General features: G+C 40.0%; 1 protein-coding gene across 1 annotated transcript in view; it reads right to left on the bottom strand.

The window, feature by feature from the left end:
- The window catches only part of DNAH12 (dynein axonemal heavy chain 12), a 247904-nt gene that overhangs the window by 13005 nt on the left and 218245 nt on the right, over positions 1 to 16654 (bottom strand). Inside the window, exons 64-65 of the mRNA XM_037738118.1 lie at positions 4331 to 4468; positions 455 to 688 (exon numbers count right to left, since the gene is read on the bottom strand). Coding sequence (XP_037594046.1) covers positions 455 to 688; positions 4331 to 4468 — 372 coding nt within the window. The remainder of the gene's footprint in view (positions 1 to 454; positions 689 to 4330; positions 4469 to 16654) is intronic.

Below are 16654 nucleotides of genomic sequence, written 5' to 3'. Positions count from 1 at the left end.
ACGTCTCTATAATTTATCATCCTCTGTTAAAATGTTAAATTTTTGCCCAAGTGCAACTGCATTGTTCAGTTTTCACACCTTTTCTGCAAAGCCCCTGTGCACATAAAAATGTTAACAACAATACAAACTGTGTTGCCTTTTCTCCTGCTAATTTATTTTTTGTTAATTTGATTGGCAGGCCCCAGGCATTGAACATAAGAGGGTAAGTTTTTCCTTTCCTACAATACATTAATTCATGACAGACATGTGCAGACCAAAAAGGGTTAAAAACCAGCATCAAATAACAGAATACTCAAACTTTTCTAATTTTCAGTAATCACTAGAAAAAAGTTTATTAAAAGTTAATTAAAACCATAATACTTGTCCAAATCTATACATTAGAGAGTAACATTTCACCGTTTGCTGTTAGAAAAATCACACATTAATCTAACCTTATTTTCAATGACATCATTACCTTAATGAATTCAATGTAGTCCTCATAAGTGCCTTTAGGAGGTGCAGAATAGTTTCCACTGGGAGAAAACTTATAATGAGGGTTTTCAACTATGTGCAGATTATAAAAGTCAGCCAGCATGGTTAATAGGAGACGTCTGTCCCAATCATCTGTCACTCTTCCTCCATAATTACACTCCCCAGTCAGGTAAGATATAGCTTCAAATGGAACTGCATCATATTCATTGATAAATAACTGAAGGGAAGGAAACAAATGAAACAAGAAAAATCTTAAAGTCTTTCACTTCATTTCCCTCTTAAGTATCTATCTATCTATTTACCTATCTAGAAAGGGGATTGAAAGAGTTATCATGAGTTGTCTTAGTTTTTTGTTTTTTGTTTTTTTTTTTTTTGAGACAGTCTCACTCTGTTGCCCAGGCTGGAGTACAGTGGCGTGATCTTATCTCACTGCAACCTCTGCTTCCCAGGTTCAAGCAATTCTCCTGCCTCAGCCTCCCAAGTAGCTGAGATTACAGGAGAGTGCCACCACGTCTGGCTAATTTTTTGTATTTTTAATAGAGATGGGGTCTCACCAGTTGGCCAGGCTGGTCTCAAACTCCTGACCTCAGGTAATCCACCTGCCTTGGCCTCCCTTGCTGGGATTATAGGTGTGAGCCACTGCACCTGGCCAATTTATTTTATCTTAAATTACTTTGCTTGTCTGCACCTCTAATTTCTTCTGAAATGAAGACATACTGCTTCTGCAGTGAGAGAAACATTTAATTAAAAAAAGATGACATGGAAATTACCAAGTATTTTTCATGTGAATTTGGATAAACCTTGTTTTATCACACTGGCTATCAACTGGGGTTAATTTTTCCCCCCGGGGTACATTTGGCAATGTCTGGAGATATACGTCACAACTGCTGTGGGAGGTGGGGTGTTATGGGCATTACCGGCATCTACTGGGTCGAGGCGTGGGCTGCTGCTAGACAATACAAGGAGAACTGCCCACAGCAAAGAACTATCTGGCCCGACATGCCAATGGTGCCAAGGCTGAGAATCAGGTGCCTGGTTTAGGACATTTTTCACAATGTGATAAAAACAAAACAATTTCAAACTTTAGTGCCAGAGCATAAATCACACACTATGAGATAGTTCCATTGGTAAACAATATGTATCGTTTCTAGTTTCCTTATTACTGTTGTAATAATCATAATAAAAACTAACATTTACGTAGTTTTTATGTTGTATTATTCACCTCTCAATAACTCTGCAGAGTAGGAAACAGTCTAGAAAATGTGAAGTAATATGAAGGCCTGAATTTATTTCTTCCAGCTCCAGATCCCACACTTTTTCTAATATACAGGAATTTTTGATAATATGTGTATTGGGATGGTATAAGTTGTGGGTTGAGAGCTTTTCTTGCCCCTGAAGTTTACCTAACAGTGTAGGAATTACAGCGGATACTATGTACAGTTGAGAAAAAATATTTCTAAATTCTTTAGAACCAAGTTGAAAGGAGGCTTAATCCATCAAGACTCCCATGTTTTGAGGAGGAAGAGAAGCACCAAGAGATATGAAATGGGGACTGAGACAGAGGAAGGTCATTATTTTGGGAAACAAATTATTCACAAGAGGAGGAGAACTCCTTGTCTCCTCTTCAGGGGAAGGGAGGGATGTGTTCAACTGGGTCCCTTCCCTCCCCAAAACTAAAGGTAGAGACTTCATGAGAATTTAAGGTTAAATTTGTGGCATATGCAAGAAGTAGAGACCAACAACTCATTCTCTGGCTGTCTATCCACTTAGCCATCAGTTTTCTGATTTGCCTTCTGGAGAGAAGCAGCCTGTGGGTATATAAGCAGGTGAAGATGGCTTAAGGGTTCATCTTCAATCATCTTTCCAATCTCTGAAGAAATGAAAGATGGATCCAGCCAATGCTGGCAGTTTTCATTGTTGGGGCTAGAAAGGTTGATAACATCAGAGGCTGGAGGCTGGACACTGGAGCTTGGCCAGAAGATGAATTCTATGCAGTAAGATGGTTTTGGCAAAATGTTCTCCAAGCTCACGCTATGCCAACTAAATTGGTCTCAAAAACCAATGTTTAAAATCAATACCATTTCATCATGCAGTTATAATTCCATGAGCACCAATCTCAACAACTGTTACAAGGATTTTCAAATGGATGTATTTATTCCAGTTAAGGTTTCTGTCCTCATATTTTTAAAAGGCTTGATAAAATAGCAACCATTTCTATACAAACTATGTGTTAATAATTTTTATTTTAAAGGTTGGTGTACATATGATTACATGCTTATAGCCTTACAAAAACCTACCTGACTGAAATATACTAGCACCTAATCAGACTTTGTCAATGTTTCTCTTTTCCCTTCATTAGGCCCTATTTCAAAAAGGCCCCTCAGAACAGCAAAAGAGCAGAAAAATATTAATATTCTGTAACTGGTGAAAGGCCAGCTACTCACTTTTCCCAAGCTCCCTTACAGCTAAAGCCTATACCTGTGACCTGGGCTTGGCTACTCAGATGCATCCACCTTAAATTAAGTAGGGGATTAGGGTACGAAGGAGCAAGAACAGGCCAGCTACGATGGCTCATGCCTGTAACCCAGCACTTTGGGAGGCCGAGGTGGGAGGATCGCTTGAGACCGGGAGTTTGAGACCAGCCTGGGCAATGTAGCAAGACCCTGTCTCTACAAAAATAAATTAAAAAAAAAAAAAAAAAAAAAAAAAAAAAAAAAAAAAAAAAAAAAAAACTTACAAGGGGCCAGGCACAGTGGCTCATGTCTGTAATCTCAGCACTTTGGGAGGCTGAGGTGGGTGGATTGCCTGAGCTTAGGAGTTTGAGACAAGCCTGGGCAACATGGCAAAACCCTATTTCTACTAAAAAACACACAAAAAATTAGCACACACTTGTAATCCCCAGCTACTTTGGAGGCTGAGGCACAAGAATCACTTGAACTGAGAGGTGCAGGTTGCAGTAAGCTGAGATCATGCGACTGCACTCCAGCCTGGGAGACAGAGTGAGACTGTCTCCAAAACAAACTTATCTGGGCTTGGTGGCATGTGCCTGTTGTCCCAGCTACTCCAGAGGCTGAGGGAAGAGCATCACTTGAGCCCAGGAGTTCAAGACTGTAGTGAGCTATGATTGCAACACTGCACTCTAGCCTGGGCAACAGAGACCCCATCTCAAAAAAGAAAAATCAGTAACAGCAAGGAATCTCTTTGAAGTGCTCATGGCAGCGGAGGCCTGCAGTAGACTAGAGTCTGTGCGGCAGCCATGCAAGCTCTGGGGTCTAATATTCATCAAGGGTAGAGATGCTGCCTTATCAGACTCAGAATGATTCTGGATTTGACTCGGGATGCCTCTTCTCTGAGCCTGGTTCTCTGTCTGTCTTGGTGATACCCTGAGCTATCCAGTATCCTTTCAATGAATTATTTTTCTGCTTAGACAAGTTGTTTCTGTTGATTAATAGAGCTAAATTGTAGAATTGACCAAGTGGAGGAAAGGAGAGGATAGTGAGGACATACATAAAGCCAACACTGACGATGGCACTGCAAAAAGACAAAGAACCAGAGTCCTTGATGACAACATTGTGATGTTGCTGAATCAACCAACCCTACAGCTTGTCCTTCCTCTGCACCTCTTTAGTATGTGGGATAATGACCTTCATTGTGGTTTAAGCCAGTTTGAATCAGATTTCCTATTACTTGCAGCAGAAAGAATCCAGATGGAGACAGTGTTTCATAAGCCATACTTAGTAATATCTACCCACCTGTTAGTGGTGTTGGGAGAAGTGAATCAGTTATTCCAAGCAAAAGACCTGCCTAGTGCCTGATAAATAGTGATCCTTCATGAATGTTAATTTCTTGTTAATTTTACCTGCAGTTGTCGGACACTGATGCGCAAGTCTGATTCATTAAATCCATACGGAATATTCCAACCAAGAGGACCAAATTTCTTTCTTTCTTGCACAAGGGCGTGAAAAAAACAAACTCCAAACAGCAACTTCTCCCAGGCCTTTAAAAGTATACAACATTAACAAAAAATTCTGGTGAGTGTTCCATCAGTAAAATCAGAGGAAAAGATAAATGATCTTTCTCATTGCCATATTCTGTGATCAGGTATTGCTACAAACTTCTGTTTTTAAAAAATCCTATCTAAAATAATACTTACTATAAATAGTATTCATCTTATGATTTAATTCAAATATCCAAAGCTGGACAAACCACAGCAATGTTAAGCCTTGTTAAAATGCAAAAATGATATCATTTTACCAAGGTATTAATTAATAATACTTTGGTATTACTCATATTTACGACTTCAATACTTAAATGTTGTTATTCTACAAACTTGTTTGCATATGCTTGAGGCTGTAAGTGCAGGGGAATGATTAACCATTATGACATGAATAAATCACAATATGTCATTCCTGACTTTGTGACTTTCCATTTAAAGATCATTTTTGAAACCATTGTTTATTTGATCTGCTTTGTGGCATCCTCATGTATGTGATATGTGTGCCACTGGGCTTCTCACAAAATCTGTGTCAGTGCTCCAGAGGATGATTGCCCAACTCTTCAAGGTCCCCTCAAGGAAATTTCAAGTATGATACACAGCATGTATTTTAATTTAGAACATCTCAAACATAGCTCCAAATCCAGTGAAAATCCATTGAGCTATTTTCATATAATGCAGTAGACATTATTCTTTAATGTTAGAATGCAAACATACTATGCTTTACTGAATAAATTGTTTTTGAAATGTTTTAAGTAAATCAAAGCATATTTTAAATATCCTGGATGAATGCTGTGGTAAAACATTTCATAGGAGAAGAACATTTAGCAATAAGAACAATTACCTGATTTACATATATTCTCTACATATTTTTAAATAGTGGGTTTTCTTAAGGCAGGAACCATCCTTAAGGTTTTGGGAAACGGTATGATTGGATTTGTTTCTGTCTCTGGACTTTATTTAGACTGGGTTCCTCCAAAAATGGACCTTGAGAGAAAGACGACCATGATGGTGGGTGTGAGAGGTAATCCCAGGAAAAGAGGAAAGGGAAAGGGAGACCCAGAAAGAGGAAAAGTTAGTATCAGGAATACTGAAGTTGCTGCTGTGATGGGGACTCAGTTCTGCTGGGACAGGCGGTCCCTGAATAGTTGAAGGTTGTCCCTGGAGTTGATAATTTCTCCACATTTTTGGTCTATGCTTGTGCGTCTACAGGCCAAGAAGGCTCCTGTGGCATCAGAGGACTCTTGAGGACAGAAAACAGAATACTTGAGGCCAGCATACTTGAGATAAAGTGCTGTAGTCTATGAAGAGTCTGAACTCACAAAGAACTATCTTCTACAGTTGTGGCTGAAATGAGATATGGACTGAAGAGCTGTGATAAAGGACATTAGAGTAGTTTGCCACAGTCCCATTACCTAGTTATTTTAAAAAGCTAGATATTCTTAAAGCTTTTAAACATTAAAAAATATTTTCTTCAAAAATAACCCCTTCCTTTTTTTTCTTGCTTGTTTGTTTTGGATTAAGCCAAGGGGGCAGTAGGATGTTGCCTTCTCTGCCTAATGATGATACCACTGACCCACCAACAGTGAGGGTGTACATTGTAGTTTGTTTTCTATGACATGATGCAGTTTTGTGTTGACTCACTCAAACTCCTTAGCAAGGCATGTAAAGACTTCCAGTTTTGACCCAGTGTTCCTTCCCATTCTTATTTCCTACCAGTTTAGCCAAAATGAGCTTATTGCTCTTTCAACAACCTTGTCATAATAGTTGTACATATTAAACATACTTCTTGTGCCTACTTCAAATATCACTTCCTCTGTGAAGCATTTTTCAACTCAGCCAAGCAAATGACTCTTTCCATTTGTGTGATTAACACACAAATGGAATGAGTCAGCAGTCCTGGGTACCAAATCCTACCTCCAACAGTGGGCTGAGCTGTTATGACTGATGTCATTTGGCTCTGTGTCCCCACTTAAATCTCATCTCAAATTGTAATCCCCACATATCAAGGGAGGGATCTGTAATCCCCCAGTGTTGAAGGAGGAAGCTGACTGGCTTATGGGGGGCAGTTTCCCCCATACTGTTCCTGTGACAGTGAGTTCTCACAAGAGCTGATGGTTTTGTGTTTGGAAGTTCTTCCTTTGCTCTTCTCTCTCCTGCTGACTTGTGAAGAAGATGCTCGCTTCCCCTTACCTTCTGCCATGATTGTAAGTTTCCCGAGGCTTCCCCTGCCATGTGGAATTGTGAGTCAATTAAACCTCTTTCCTTTGTAAATTACCCAGTCTTAGGTATTTCTTTATAGCAGTGTAAGAATGAACTAATTCAATGACCTCAATAAGTTATTTAAATCATTTGAGCCTCAGTTTCCTTATTTAACAAATAGGTGTATGAAAATGATACCTATATTATAGGACTGTTACAAGGCTTGTCTATTTAAACTACCTAAAATCTGCTGGTGGCCAGTAAATGTTTGTCTCTTTTCTCCCTTCCTTTCTTTGTCCTCCCTTACTTCATAACACTATCATGGCCATTGAGCCCGGTGGTTGCTAACCTAGCTGAATGTGCAAGTTTTGTTTATGTCATTTATGTTTTAATAATTTTTATTTTACTGTGGTAAAACATTTAACATGAAATCTACCCTCTTAAATTTTTAAGTATACAACACAGTATTGTTAACTATAAGGAGAATATTGTACAGCCAATCTCTAGAATTTATTCATCTTGCATAATTGAGACCCTATTCCCATTAATTAATAACTCCCTATTCCCTGCCCCCCCCCACCCACCACAACCCTGAGTAACCAAAATTCCATCTTCCAATTCTATGTGTTTGACTATTTTAGATACCTTACATAACTGGAATTATACAGCATTTCTTTTTCTGTGACTGGTTTAGTTCACTTAGGATTATATACTCAAGTTTTATCCATGTTGTCACATATGGCAGTATTTTCTTCTTTTCTAAGGCTGAATAATATTCTACCAATGGGCATTTAGGATGTTTCCACACATTGGCTATTGTGAATAGTGCTGCAATAAACATTGGCCTGCAAGTATCTCTTAGAGATTCTGATTTCAATTTTTTTAGATAAATACTCAGAAGTGAGACTGCGGGGTCATATGTTCTATTTTTAATTTTTTTGAGAATCTCCATACTGTTTTCCTTAATGGCTGCACCACTTTGCATTACAACCAACAGTGTAAAAGGGCTCCAATTTTGTCCTTGCTAACACATGTTTTTTGTTTTTTTGATAATAGCCATCCCAGAAGGTGTGAGATGATATCTCACTGTGGTTTTGGTTTGCATTTCCCTGCTGACTAGTGATATTGAGCATTTTTTCATATCTGTTGGCCATTTGTATGTCTTCTTTGAAGAAATATCTATTCGAATCTTTAGCCCATTTTTAATCTGGTTCTTTTTTGTTGTTGTTGTTGTATAGAGTTGTAGGTGGTTCCATATATATTTTGTAAATTAATCTCTTATCTAATATATGGTTTGCAAATAATTTCTCCCATTCCTTAGGTTGCCTTTTCACTTTGTTGATTGTTTCCTTTGCTGTGGAGAAGCTTTTTAGTTTGATTTGACCCCACTTTGTTTTTGTGGCCTATGCTTTTGGTGTCATATCTATGGAATTATTGTCAAGATCAATGTCATGAAGCTTTCCAAGTTTTCTTCCATAAGTTTTACAGTTTCAAATCTTACATTTAAGTCTTTGATACATTTTGAGTTTATTTTTGTGTATGGTGTAAGATAAGAGTTAAATTTCATTCTTTTGCATGTGGATATGCAGTTTTCTCAATACCATTTGTTGAAGAGACTGTACTATTTCCATTGTATATTCTTGGCACCTTTGTCAAAGATTAGTTGACCTTATATGTGTAGATTGATTTCTGGGCTCTCCATTCTTTTTCACAGGTCTATATGTCTGACTTTGTGTTACTACAGGTTGAGCATCCTAGATTAAAAAACCCAAAATCCAAAATGCTCCAGAATCCAAAACTTTTTGAGTACCAACGTGATGCTTAAAGGAAATGCTCATTAGAGCATTTCAGATTTTGTATTTTTGTATTTGGAATGCTTAACTGGTAAGTACAATGCAAATATTCAAAAAAAAAAAATCCCAAGCATTCCAGATAAGGAATACTTAACCTGTACCATATTGTTTTAATCAATGTAACTTGTAATATATTTTGAAATCAGGAAGTATGATGCCTCTAGTTTTGTTTTTTCTCAACATGGATTTACCCACTTAAGATCTTTAGTGGTTCTATATGAATTTGAGGTTTTTTTTCTATTTCCGAGAAAAATAAGTCATTGGGATTTTGATAGGGATTACTAAATTAAATCTGTAGATTGCTTTGGTTAGTTTGCACATTTTAATAATATTAAGTCTTCCAATCCATGAACATGGGATATTTTTTCATGTTTGTGTCTTCTTTAATTTATTGCATTAATGTTTTGTAGTTTTCAGTGTATACGTCTTTCACCTCCTCTGTTGAATTTATTCCTAAGTATTTTATTGTTTTTGGTACTATTATAAATGGGATTGTTTTCCTAATTTCCATTTCAGATAGTTTGTTTTTGGTGTATAGAAACAGAACTGATTTTTACATATTGATTTTATACCCTACAACTTTACCGAATTCATTGATTGGCTCTAACAGGTTTTTCTTTGTGGAGTTTTGTGGTTTTCTATATACAAGATCACATCATCTGGAAATAAGGACAATTTTCCTCCTTCTGCTCTGATTTGGATGCCTCCTGTTTCTTTTTCTTGCCTTATTGTTCTGACTAGGACTTCCAGTCTGTCTTGAACAGAAGTAGAAGGAGTGGGTATCCATGCCTTGTTTCTGATCTCACAGGAAAAACTTTCAGTTTTTCCATGGTTGAGTATAAGTTGTAGTATTTTCATAATGGCTTTTATTATGCTGAGGTAACTTTCTTCTATTCTTCTTTTGTTGAGAGTTTTGTTTGTTTGTTTCTGAGACAGAGTCTTTTTCTGTTGCTTAGGCTGGAGTGCAGCGGCACCATCTCAGCTCACTGCAACCCCTGCCTCATGGGCTCAAGCAATTCTCCTGCCTCAGCCTCCCAAGTAACTGGGATTACAACCACATGTCACCATGCCTGGCATTTAAAAAAAATTATTATTTTTAGTAGAGATGGGGTTTCACCATGTTGGCTAGGCTGGTCTCAAACTCCTGACCTCAAGTGATCCTCCTACCTCAGCCTCCCAAAGTGCTGGGATTACAGGCATGAGCCACTGTGCCTGGCTGAGAGTTTTTATTATAAACAAGTATCGAATTTTGTTGGATGCTTTTTCTGCATCTAGTGAGATAATCATGTGATTTTTTTTATCCTTAATTCTGTTAATGTGTATCACATTCATTGATTTTTATAAGTTAAATCATTTTTGCATCCTAGGAGATAAATCCCACTTGGCCATGGTGTATGTATGTTATGCTATATTTATGCTTGTTCTTGACCCTTACTTCCAATTTAGTGAATGAGAATTCCGTAAGTAGGGCACTGACATCTGTAGCTTTAACAAGTACCCCATGTTTGTGGGGATTGTGTTTGAGCTTGCCTTCCATAGGTTTCCTTTGACTAGAATGTCAGCTCCACAGAGACAGGCCTTTTTATGTTTTTATATATTTATATGTTCATTGCCATATTACCAGTTCCTATAAGAATGCCTTGCACCTACTAGGTACTCAATAAATATTTACCGAATAAATAAGCAGAGATACAGAAATGTACCCCTGCCCTTAAGGAGAATAAAGTGAGGATAGTAGACAGATCTATAAACTGACAACGGATATTTTATTATTGCTAAGTAACTCCAACATCCAAGATATCAACAACTTATGACTAAAAAGATCTTTTTTACTTTTAAGGGCCAGTTGATAATAGTTCAAATTATTTCTGGCCTAACTGTCAGAAATTAGCCTTATCAAAAGGCATTCCAGCTATTTCTGGAAACCTCAGTGGAATTTCGTACGTCTACAAACCAGTCTCCTGCTGATACTGGAAGGCAATGGTTTTTGAAGTGTGATTCCGGGACCAGCCACATCAACATGATCTGGGAATTTGTTAGAACTATAAATTCATTTTTTTTGAGACAGAGACTTGCACTGTCACCCAGACTGGAGCGCAGTGGTGCAATCTTGGCTAACTGCAACCTCTGCCTCCCAGGTTCAAGTGATTCTCTTGCCTCAGCCTCCCTAGTAGCTGGGATTACAGGTGTCCACCACCACGCCCAGCTAATTTTTGTTTTGTATTTTTAGTAGAGACTGGTTTCACCAGGTTGCCCAGGCTGAACTCAAACTCCTGACCTCAGGTGATCCACCTGCTTTGGCCTCCCAAAGTGCTGGGATTACAGGCGTGAGCCATCGCGCCCAGCCTAGAACTGTAAATTCTTAAGCCCCACCCCAGACCCATTGAATTAGAAACTCTGGAGATGGGACCTAGCAAGATGAGTTTGAACAAGCGGGGAATCAGATGCATATTGAGAACCCATGTCATGGGGCATTTACACTTTTACTTCTCTTACTCCAGCTTTCATTTGTACTGCCGGAGAAGTTGCTTGGTGAAGCCTTACCTATTTCCACTGTTCATCATAAAAATGATAATACATGGCAAGATACTAACTTCATATATCCCACAAATCCAATACTTAGGGTGCCAATGTTGCTTGCTCAACAAAATTTGCTTAGTTTTGTTGTTGTAATACACAAGGGGTGAGAATGCTTCTCTAACTTAGCACCATTTTTATTTGAATAATCTGAGTTCCAAATGACTTCTGCTCGAGCTTAGAATCTTTCAAAGTTTCCCTTCTCTCTTTCTTGCCCTCTCTCTTCTAATTGCAGGAGCTCAAACTCTGGATGGGCATCAGACACCATCCTATCTTCTCCATTCCACTAAACTCTCTTTCTAAATAAAACCACAAAATATCCTCTCTTGTTCTAAGATTTACAAACAAAATTACTGCGCAGAACTAGGTACACAGAAAGTATCATTAAGCAGAGGGAAACTACCTGACCTTCAAAGAATCTAGTTATTTTACCTTCAATATCATTCTTTTTCTAGCTCAAATAGGCAAACATGATAAATAGTGAATATTGGGGTGATGGCAGGAGGTATTTTCCCTTAGTAATGTTTCGTGTGCCCAATTAATGTAACATGCTGGACTTTTCTCCATTCTTGTACTCACTTGCAGCAGGAGAGGGAAGTGACCAACCTGACTGGTAAATTTGGGGAAAATTAACTATTTATGCTCAGCCCAGCTTCTCCCTTTTCTTTCTTAGAAGTGAGCTTCTTATAGGGACCTGGGTTTTCCTTTATTCCTCTGGGTGGAAAAATTTGCTTAATTTTGGGGTTCAGTAAGATGAAACCCATTTGTTCACAGATGTATGCTACATCTTTTAATCTAGCCTATATTAATAATTAAGATTATAATTGGTTACCATATATCCATACTTTTTCCTGTTTCTCAATTGGTAAGAATTCAGGCAGGGAAATGAGTGCTCTGTATTGGGACCCGTAAAGTACCCAATGCCATATACAAAACTGTTGTAGGCGGATTCAGGAAAAAGCACTATTAATATGCTTAACATTATTACTAGAAGTTAAGTGCCATAAAGGCAGATTTCTTTATGGGTCTATTTTGTTCTTATTGCTTTATATCTACTACCTAGGAAAGGGCCTGGCACACATACTTGTTGAAAAAGAATCAACAATGTGAAAATAGATTTCTACTCTTGGGTCCTAATCAAACACATTATTGGGCTTTGGCTAACAAACTAAGATACATTCATTCATTCAACAAGTATTTATTTTGATGTCTACTGTGTGGGAAGTGAACACAAACTATTTTGAATAAAATGGTGAACAAGATAAGTATAGTTTCTGTCTTGTTAGGAAATGCTTAAACTTTTAAAAACATTAAATAAAAGTTTTATAAAAGTATTATTAAATAAAATTTTACATTTCTATATTTGATCACTATAAAGCACATTTTAAAAGTTCTAAAAAGATTCAAGGGAAGATGGCCAAAAGGAAGCTTCTCCAGAGTGCAGCTACCACCGAGTGAGACAGAACCAGAGTGATATCCGTGTCTCCGAGCGAGGTACCGGTTTTGTTTTAAAGGGACTGGTTGAACAGCGGGATTAACCTCCAAAAAAGGCAGCAAAAGCAGCCCAAGTGCGTCCAGCAGAGGCAAGGCAGGGCACTGCCCCACCTGGAAAGTGTATCAGGCACAAAGGATGGTAGGGGGCATCACCTCCTCAGTTCTCTGAATCAGATACAGCAATTCACTCTGAGACTTTGGCAGCACACAGACCAGGGAAATGCTGCCTTGCTGAGAGCCACCCGGAGTCACAGACCCAGGCAACAGCCCAGGACAGCAGCCCTGGCCAGCCCGGTGCCTTGTTAGCGCAGACCAGGGCGGAGATTTGGACTTATACGGAGAAAGCTTGCAAAAAGGAACTGCCAGTCTCACAGAAGGGAGAGTTGAAAGTGGGGAGGGGGATACGACCAGACAGGCCCCTCCCCAACAAGATCCAGCAACCAGAGTCCCTCTCCCACATCCCAGGATGTGTTGCAGTTAACACATCCTCCAGCCAGGAACAGTGCACTCGGCAGAGCAAAAAAGCCCGTCATCAGGAAGGCAGGGCTAACCACAGCAAGACAGAAACTAGGCAAAGAATAAAAAGCAGCCTGGGCTGAGATGGAGGCAGCCCAGCAGGGCCTCCACAGGCCGACAATGGACAGAATGTCCCAAGTGGCACACTGACACCTGCATTTAAAAAAAAAAAAAAGGCTTATACATGAGAAATAACACCAACTTTAACAGAAAGGATGTCCACTCAGAGAAGATGGGAAGAAACCAGCGCAAAAAGGATGAAAACATCAAAGTCCAGAATGCCTCTCCTCCCCAGAGAGATCAGAATGACACACCAGCATGGCAACAAAACAAGTCAGAAAACGATTTTGATAAGCTGACAGAAGCAGGCTTCAGAAGATGGGTAACAACAAATTTCTCTGAGCTAAAAGAACATGTTTTAACCCAATGCAAAGAAACTAAGAACTTTGAAAAAAGATTAGATGAAATGCTAACTAGAATAACCAGCCCAGAGAAGAACATAAACAACTTGATGGAGCTGGAAAACACAGCACAAGAACTTCATGAAGCATATACAACTTTCAATAGCCAAATCAATCAAGCAGAAGAACGGATAACAGAGATCGAAGATCAACTCAATGAAATAAAAAGAGAGGGCAAGATTAGAGAAAAAAGAGTGAAAAGAAATGAACAAAGTCTCCAAGAAATATGGGATTATGTGAAAAGACCTAATCTATGCTTGATTGGTGTACCTGAAGAGGACAGGGAAAATGAATGCAAGCTGGAAAACACTCTTCAAAATATTATCCAGGAGAACTTCCCCAGCCTCGCGAAGCAGGCCAACATTCATATACAGGAAATACAAAGAACACCACAGAGATACTCCTCAAGAAGAGCAACCCCAAGGCACATAATCGTCAGATTCACTAGGGTTGAAATGAAGGAAAAAAATGCTAAGGGCAGCCAGAGAGAAAGTTCACGTCACCCTCAAAGGGAAGCCCATCAGACCCACAGAGGATCTCTCGGCAGAAACCCTACAAGCCAGAAGACAGTGGGGGCCAATATTCAACATCCTTAAAGAAAAGAACTTTCAACCCAGAATCTCATATTCAGCCAAACTAAGCTTCATAAATGAAGGAGAAATAAAATCCTTTACAGACAAGCAATTCCTGAGAGATTTTGTCACCACCAAACCTGCCCTACAAGAGCTCCTGAAGGAAGCACTAAACACAGAAAGGAAAAACCAGTACCAGCCACTACAAAAACGAACCAAATGGTAAAGACCAACAACACAACGAGGAAATTGCGTCGACCAATGGGCAAAACAAACAACCAGTAACAAAATGGCAGGATCAAATTCACACATAATATTAACGTTAAATGCAAATGGCCTAAATGCCACAATTAAAAGACACAGTCTGGCAAACTGGATTAAAAAGTCAAAACCCGAGCATTCGAAGATGGCCGACTAGGAGCAGCTCAGAATTGCAGCTCCCAGTGAAAGTGCAGAGGGTGAGTGGACGCTGCATTTCCAGATGGATTTTTATTGCCCACAGACCAGGAGGTTCCCAGGTGGAGGAGCCCCATGGGTCGCCAGTGCGGCTGTTTCAGCCGGCGCAGCTGTTTCAGCCCGCATGGCTGCTTTGCCCGCGCCCTGGCGTGGCGGTTCTCCTTACAAAAGACACTGGTCTGGGTGCCCTCTTAGCTGGTGATTGGAGCCCTGAGACAGCAGAGTCACCCATTCATCTGAAATAGCGAGCCAGGCCAGGAGATTCCTAGGCAAAAAAACCGCCATGAATCTCAGTGCTGCTGTTTCAGCCAGCTCAGTGAGTCGCGGCAAGGGAGATCCCGGCGCCTTTTCAACAGGCGACTGGAACACTGGGAGAGAGTTGACCGTTCAACAATAACAAAAAGACTGAGTCACGGAGCCAGTGATCAGGCTCGGGTGGTCCCCACCCCAACCCCCCACCAAAAAAAAACAGTAATTGAAAATGCTCTCCTTTCTTTCCTCTCTTTCTCTCCCTGTTTCCTTTTTCTTGCTGATTTTATGCAAAGGGCTAGCATTCTCATCGCTCTTTTTTTCAGGTTTAATCCTTATTTTAATAAAGTTTTCAAGCAAAAAGTAAAAAAAAAAAAAAGAAAATGTTCTGGGTTGAGAGTTTCACAGCAGCAAGCATAGCTGAACCCGGGACGGTCTGGCTCTGTGGGGGAGGGGCATCCGCCATTACTGAGACACTCCACCACTATGGAGGCAGTCTGACCATTGCTGAGGCAGCCCGCTGTTGCCAAGGCAACCTGCCACTACAGAGAGAGTCCACCATAACAGAGGCAGGCCACCATTGCCAAGGCAGTTCTAACTACACCCATATAAACAGGGCTGCAGGGAAGATCACATGGCAGCTGGGCGGAGCCCATATCAGCTCAGCAAAGCCTCTGCAGGCACACAGTGACTAGGCTGCCTCCTTGCTGGGCAGGGCAGCCCTGAAAGAAAAAAAAAGGCAACAGCACAACAGAAACTCATAAGTAAAGCCCTAACTCCCTGGGACAGAGAACCTGGGGAAAAAAAAAAAAGGGAGTTTATGAGTTCTGCTGCAGCAGACCTAAACATACCTGCCCAGCAACTCTGAATGAACAACGGAGCTCACAGCTCAGGACTTGAGCTCCAATAAAGGACAGACTGTCTCCTCAAGCAGCTCCCTGACCCCCGTATATCCAAAGAGTCACCTCGTAAAGGAGAGAACAGACTGACAATTGTCAGGCATCCTACTGGGACAAAGATAGCAGAAGAGGAAACTGGTAGCAACCCTTACTGTTCTGCAGCTGCTGCAGGTGATCCCCCGGCAAGCAGGGCCTGGAGTGGACCTCAGCAGTCCTACAGCAGAGGGGCCAGACTGTTAGAAGGAAAGCTAAGAAAAAGAAGTAACTTCAGCATCCACAAACTGGAAGTTCACTCAGAGACCCAATCTGAAAATCAGTAACTACAAAGACAACAGGTGGATAAACCCACAAAGACAGGAAGAAACCAGCGTAAAAAGAATGAAAACACCCGAAACCAGAACACCCCTCCTCCTAAAAGGGATCACAACTCCTCACCAGCAAGGGAACAAGGCTGGATGGAGAAGGAGTGTGATGAAATGACAGATTCAGACTTCAGAAGGTGGGTAATAGAAACTACAGTAAGCTAAAAGAACATGTTCTAACCCAATGCAAAGCAGCTAAGAACCTTGAAAAAAGATTTGACGAAATGCTAACGAGAACGGACAACATAGAGAGGGATATAAGTGAATTGATGGAGCTGAAAAACACAACATGAGAACTTCGTGAAGCATGCACAAGCTTCAACAGCTGAATTGACCAAGCAGAAGAAAGGATATCAGAGGTCGAAGCTCAACTCAGTGAAGTAAAACGAGAAGGCAAGAATAGAGAAAAAAGGGTAAAAAGGAATGAACAAAGTCTCCAAGAAATGTGGGACTATGTGAAAAGACCTAATCTATGTTTGATAGGTGTACCTGAATGTGACGAAGAGAATCAATCCAAGCTGGAAAATGCTCTTCAGGATATTATCCAG

The sequence above is a fragment of the Cebus imitator genome, unplaced genomic scaffold (assembly GCF_001604975.1).
Source record: "Cebus imitator isolate Cc_AM_T3 unplaced genomic scaffold, Cebus_imitator-1.0 Scaffold48, whole genome shotgun sequence".
Taxonomy (NCBI): Eukaryota; Metazoa; Chordata; class Mammalia; order Primates; family Cebidae; genus Cebus; species Cebus imitator.
This window is presented reverse-complemented; position numbering and strand designations above follow the sequence as displayed.